General features: G+C 38.0%; 1 protein-coding gene across 1 annotated transcript; it reads right to left on the minus strand.

Annotated features, from left to right (window-relative positions):
- Positions 1–645: 645 nt before the first annotated feature.
- On the minus strand, positions 646–4,006 carry ndufs6 (NADH:ubiquinone oxidoreductase subunit S6). Its single transcript, XM_061741953.1, has 4 exons — positions 3,836–4,006; positions 3,478–3,531; positions 1,629–1,751; positions 646–787 (listed from the first exon to the last, which is right to left on the minus strand). The coding sequence occupies exons 1-4, from the start codon at positions 3,971–3,973 to the stop codon at positions 719–721; spliced, it is 384 nt and encodes a 127-aa protein (XP_061597937.1). The 5' UTR covers positions 3,974–4,006; the 3' UTR covers positions 646–718.
- Between the last annotated feature and the right edge of the window lie 1,854 nt (positions 4,007–5,860).

A 5,860-nucleotide genomic window follows, 5' to 3' on the forward strand; every position in this document is an offset into this window, starting at 1 on the left:
AAAATGCCGTTCCACTCGCCGCATCACTGGGGACAGAACAGGCTGGTGGTGTCTGGAGCACGAGCCAAGCGCAAGGCCAATTTGGCATGCAGAGGTCTATGGAGGATAAGCCTGATGAAATATATATATGATCTTCTTCAAACATGTATTGTTCCGCGCTGCTGTGTCTCATCAGGCTGGCTCCCTCCTGGCTTCTTCCCGGCTCGGCAGGGCAAGACTTCAGTCAGTCTGTGGGGAGGAGACTCGCCGGGAATCCTGGGGGTCTATCACCGCTCCTGTCAGTAAACAGACTAGCCCTGTCCTGTCCTGTCTCTATATACTTGTAGATCAGTCATTCATTCAGATGGAGACCAGCTCTTATTCCAGCCAAATCAGTTTAAAAGTTCAATTGAATCGGATCAAATTAAAAAGAAAAGAAAAATGGTCAAGACTTCTCATAATAAAACGCTATGTTTTTACTATTGTCTGGACAGTGCTGACCTCTGTCGGTCACAGACTGGAACTGCACCCAACAGATCATCTCTTGCAATCTATACACTTTACAATTCCTTTGACTGTTCATAAAACAAACTGAATTTATTGCTGAGAACATTATCCGTCCCAGATTTGATCACAGCAGTCTTTGTTAAGAGATATACACCCCCAAACAGTCAGACAAGATATAATTTATTAACCAACATGGGAATTTGTACATACAATCAAAGACAAGGGTAATGTTTCAGTGATGATGCTTATGCTTGAACTGCAGTCCACAGTATCCGCATGTTCCCACCTTTGTGTCTTTATCCTGCAGAAAGACAAAAGGAAGGTATTTTGGTTAGCTTTTTGTTACCATAGCTGCATCATATTAGCTGGCATTCTATGAAAAAGAAACAACATAAAAATGGCCTACAAAAAACAACATACAAGCTGTCTCAAGAGTTATACTCATTACACACTGGTGTGATCAGGAGTTACACAGTAATGGACATGAATGCTACTGCAACATTTAGCATAAATTAAATACCTTTAAAATAACCTTTTTACACTTGAATACTCATCGTATAACTTTTTTTTTCCAAATTGTGCAAAACTATTATTCTATTGTGCTGCTGTAAGAAAAAGTCACCCTCCTGTTTCTGAGATTTGACTTCAGCAGGTAGATTCTGAGCCATGAAAGAATGAGTGAATGAATGAATGAATGAATTAATGAAATCCCTTATTGGAATAATCCACAGACTACAATGGGGGCGTCTTAAAAGCTAACTTCGGTACTTAGAAGATAAGTTCAACTATACATCCTGCAATCATCAGTTTAAACAGATTATGTGTGAATAGCAATTACTGGAAAGTATACAAATAATTGAAAAGATCTGGAGAAAGTCCCAAAGCATCATCATCAGTCAAGAGAAAGATAGTTCAAATAGTCAAAAGCCATAAAACAGAAGCGTATAAACCATCTGTATTCATAGTAGTACACGTGTTTCCCTGCGTCAGACTCAGTACATGCAGAGCAAAGTATTTTGGGCTTTCGACCAACACAGACTGTCTCATATGGAATCCTCAAGAAAAAATTAATATAAAATAAACAGCAGATTGACCTCAAAGACTATGCTACATATAGTATATGCAGATGTGTTGCTTCTTACCAAGTTGATGTAGACTTTGGGGTGTCCCAGAGCTCCACCACCTCCATCACAAGACACCACTCTGGCCTCAATGCCCGTCACTGGCTCTTCTGCAACCAGCTTGATGGCAAAGTTCGGATTCACCTTTCCCCAGAACAGGGAAAAGAGGAAAAGGAAATGGGGAGGGAAAGTCATGACAACCATTAGACTGGAATAGTGCGCATCAACGACAGAGCATCTACTTACACAGCAGCTTTTTTTACCGTAAAGAAGCACTGTACAGGACTGTCTCAGAAAATTAGAATATTGTGATAAAGTTCTTTATTTTCTGTAATGCAATTAAAAAAACAAAAAAGTCATACATTCTGGATTCATTACAAATCAACTGAAATATTGCAAGCCTTTTATTGTTTTAATATTGCTGATTATGGCTTACAGTTTAAGATTCCCAGAATATTCTAATTTTTTGAGATAGGATATTTGAGTTTTCTTAAGCTGTAAACCATGATCAGCAATATTAAAATAATAAAAGGTTTGCAATATTTCAGTTGATTTGTAATGAATCCAGAATGTATGACATTTTTGCATTACAGAAAATAAAAAGGACTTTATCACAATATTCTAATTTTCTGAGACAGTCCTGTATACAGGGATCTTTTACAAATATGATGATGGATTCCTGACTTGAGTACATCCCAAAATGAAGACTACTCAAATGTTACAGAGCATCATGTGCAGATGTGAGCATTGATTGACAGCTGGTCAGAAATAATGGCCTGAATTAATTATTATTTCTTCCTTTACTGTACATTCAAGGTGTTAAGATTTCCAGAAATGCAAAAACTCATAATGGACTGTATGTTAGGTTTCACCACTTGCCAATATTCATTCTCAAGCTTTATTTCCAGTTGATGGTTGTGTCAGGGATTTTCACCTTGTTTTCTGATACTCTACACCAGGGATATTCAATTGGCGGCCCGCCAGGAGCTTTTATGTGGCCCCTGGTCATATTTCAAAAAAGGGGTTGTTTGTTGGGGAAAAAAAAAAAGAAAAAAGAAGAGTTTCTTTTTTATTTCAGATTTTTTGCCAGTGTTGCACAGTGTTAATGTTTGTCACATTATTATTAACCTCCGTTGTACAGAGGACTTGTTGACATCATTAGGCTTCTAGGATTGGCCTGACATTTTTTTCATTTGAATAAGTGAGGACTTTGCATTTCAGATGGAACTTCTAAGCCTCCTATAATTTCATGTGATTGTTTTGTTTTGCTGATATAATGCACAGATGTTTCATTAATAAAGGAGCTTATGGTTAATATTTTAGTTGCTTATTTATAACATCAAACTGGCTACTATGGACTGAAATGCTTGTGCTCAATGCTTAATATAATATTCAAATAAGGAAATCTTGGTGGAAAGTGGTGCTTTGTCATTATGGCGTGTTTTATTAAAAGTAGGTCAATATCAACTTCATTAAGTTTGCACAATGCATGGTTTCAAAATGAACTTGCATTTAAAATAATATTTCTTTATTTGAATATTATATTTAACATTCACAATTACTATATCTGGAGACAATTAATACATAATTCATATGTAAACTAGATATATTCAAATGTATAATACAAATGTATTATATATACATAAGTCTTCGTCTTTGAGTGCAAAATACATTTTGAAAACCCCCACATTTTCAAATTGTGCGGCCCTCTCCATACAGTCCTTTTGCAGATGTGGCCCCCGGCCGAATATAGTTGAATACCCCTGATCTACACAACAGTAACCCTGTTATTTAATGTGTTTTGCTGCAGCTCAGGTGTTATTTTCTTTTTGAAATGTTTTATCCTGGAGGGACTCTGTTTTCTTCTTACCTCTTTCTGTCTGCCGACGAACCTGGCTCTTCTGGGATCATTCTGATCAAACACCTGAGAGAAACACGGGGAAGTCATTCTGAGGAAACCAGGATTTCATCACGTTTCACCACTTTTCAATGAAGCGTCTTCAGATGTGTTCTGCTCGTTGAGCTATCATGCAATTGCATTAGCTGCCATTGCAAACAAAACACAAAACAACACAACTCTGAAACGTGTTTGCTTACAATAAAAAAAAAAGACTTTTGAATAAATCACTAAATACGTGACGTGTGCCCGATAATGGAACTAGTAGCAACATTCCCGCTAAGCTAAGGTTAAGGGTTGACAGAAACACAGAGAATGGGGTCCTGCCTACCTGGCCGGTGTGGGTGATGGCCTCGCCGGTGCTGGACACCTCGACGCTGTACCGGTGGACCAGTGCACCGGTGATCCTCGCAGGGGAAGTTAGCAGCTTGGCAGTCCTGGTGAAGGACAAGGCTCTGACCGCCGCCATGTCTGCAGCTGCTGGGGAATAGTGCTGGGCGAGGGAGCCCTGGGCTTTACCTGGCAGGCACCGGGGGCCCCCCACTAGTGTCACCAACCGTCCCTTGAAAAACGGAATCGTCCCGTATTTATAAACTAAAGTACGTAAGTAGTATTGAGCTGAAAAGGGACGCACTTTGTCCCGTATTACTGTGAGAGTCAAAAAATAATCATAAAATGCCAGTGGGAAATGGCATTGGCTGTTTAGTTCATAAGTTATTTTTTTTTTTTTTTTTTTTTTTTACTACAACTGTATCCTACAGTCATGGCCTTTGAGGCACAAATATGTTCTGTTTGCACTTTTGTTATTGCACTAAAAATGTGCACTATTACAGAATACAGAATTACAGAATTTTCTTTCTATTGTTTTATATTAATGTATACAATTTTAAGCTAAGCAGGACAGGTTTCTGTTTAAGAAAGATACTTATTTTATTCAGTTCATTTTGTTATTTCGTATTAAAGTGAATTGCTGGATAATAATTTGTTTTCCATGTGTGGCATTCAAAAATATGCAATTCAGGTTCGAGTCAAATAGTTAAAAAATTGTTTCACTCACAAAAAAAGGGTCTAAAAAAATTCACCACGCCAGGAAGAGTGGCCGGCCCTGCTGATGAGGTGTCCCTTATTTTATTATTTTATTTTTATTATTATTATTTCAGGGAGTTGGCAACCCTACGCACCAGTCCCAACAAGATTGTCATTTTATGAATACTTACTGTGAGAACATAATGATTAAATTAAAAAAATAGATTAGATAATTAAATAATTAAAAAAAGTAATAATAACAACACGGCTGTGGTGTAGTTTATTCTAAAGCCGTAAAGGGAAGCTGCCTGACAGACAAAACTGAGGACAGCAGAAACCAAGCCTCACCGGAAACTGCACATGGAGACCTAAACTCAAGAATAGCATTGCTGTCGCAGTTGTGGTGATTAAAACGAAACATTCACAGGCATTATCCCCCCTTTGAATCTTCCAGGGATAGTAAAAGGTTTGTCCTCGTTCTTTGTTGTCATGATAAGAGGGTGTGAGGCCCTGAGATGGTTGCATGTGTCGTTTTACTGCGTGTTTTTGCACTAGCAGGTCAGACATGCTCCTCTCCTTGGCAGGTTAAGGCTGATTTATGGTTCCGCGTTACACTAACGCAGAGCCTACGGCGTAGGTTACGAGGCGACGCGCACCGTACGGTAGCCTACGCCGTAGTTACGCCGTACCTTACGGCGTATCCTACGGCGTAATTATGTAGCCAAACGATGAAGTCAGCTGACTGCTTGAATACTGAATGACCACATTTTACACATCAACACATTTTGCTCTTCTATGATGATTCTATGGGTCAATTAATCTGGTCAGATTGTGAAAGAGAAGTTAAGGGAGCGAGACGAGAGGTTATTTTTACACACAGACTGACCACCAGAGTGTCCAGATTTGAACCCCATTGAAAAGATCCTACAGGATTGTCTCGGAAAATTTAAATATTGTGATTTTCTGTAATGCAATTACAAAAACAAAAATGTCATACATTCTGGATTCATTTCAAATCAACTGAAATATTGCAAGCCTTTTATTATTTTAATATTGCTGATCATGGCTTACAGCTTAAGAAAACTCAAATATCCTATATCAAAAAATTTGAATATTCTGGGAATCTTAATCTTAAACTGTAAACCATAATCAGCAATATTAAAGTGATAAAAGGCTGGCGATATTTCAGTTGATTTGTCATGAATCCAGAATGTATGACTTTTTTGTTTTTTTAATTGCATTACAGAAAATAAAGAACTTTATCACAATAGTCTAATTTTCTGAGACAGTCCTGGATACACATTAAATCATCTATGCAAGCTCTTGGGCA

This window comes from Cololabis saira, chromosome 15 (assembly GCF_033807715.1).
Source record: "Cololabis saira isolate AMF1-May2022 chromosome 15, fColSai1.1, whole genome shotgun sequence".
In the NCBI taxonomy this organism is placed as follows: Eukaryota; Metazoa; Chordata; class Actinopteri; order Beloniformes; family Belonidae; genus Cololabis; species Cololabis saira.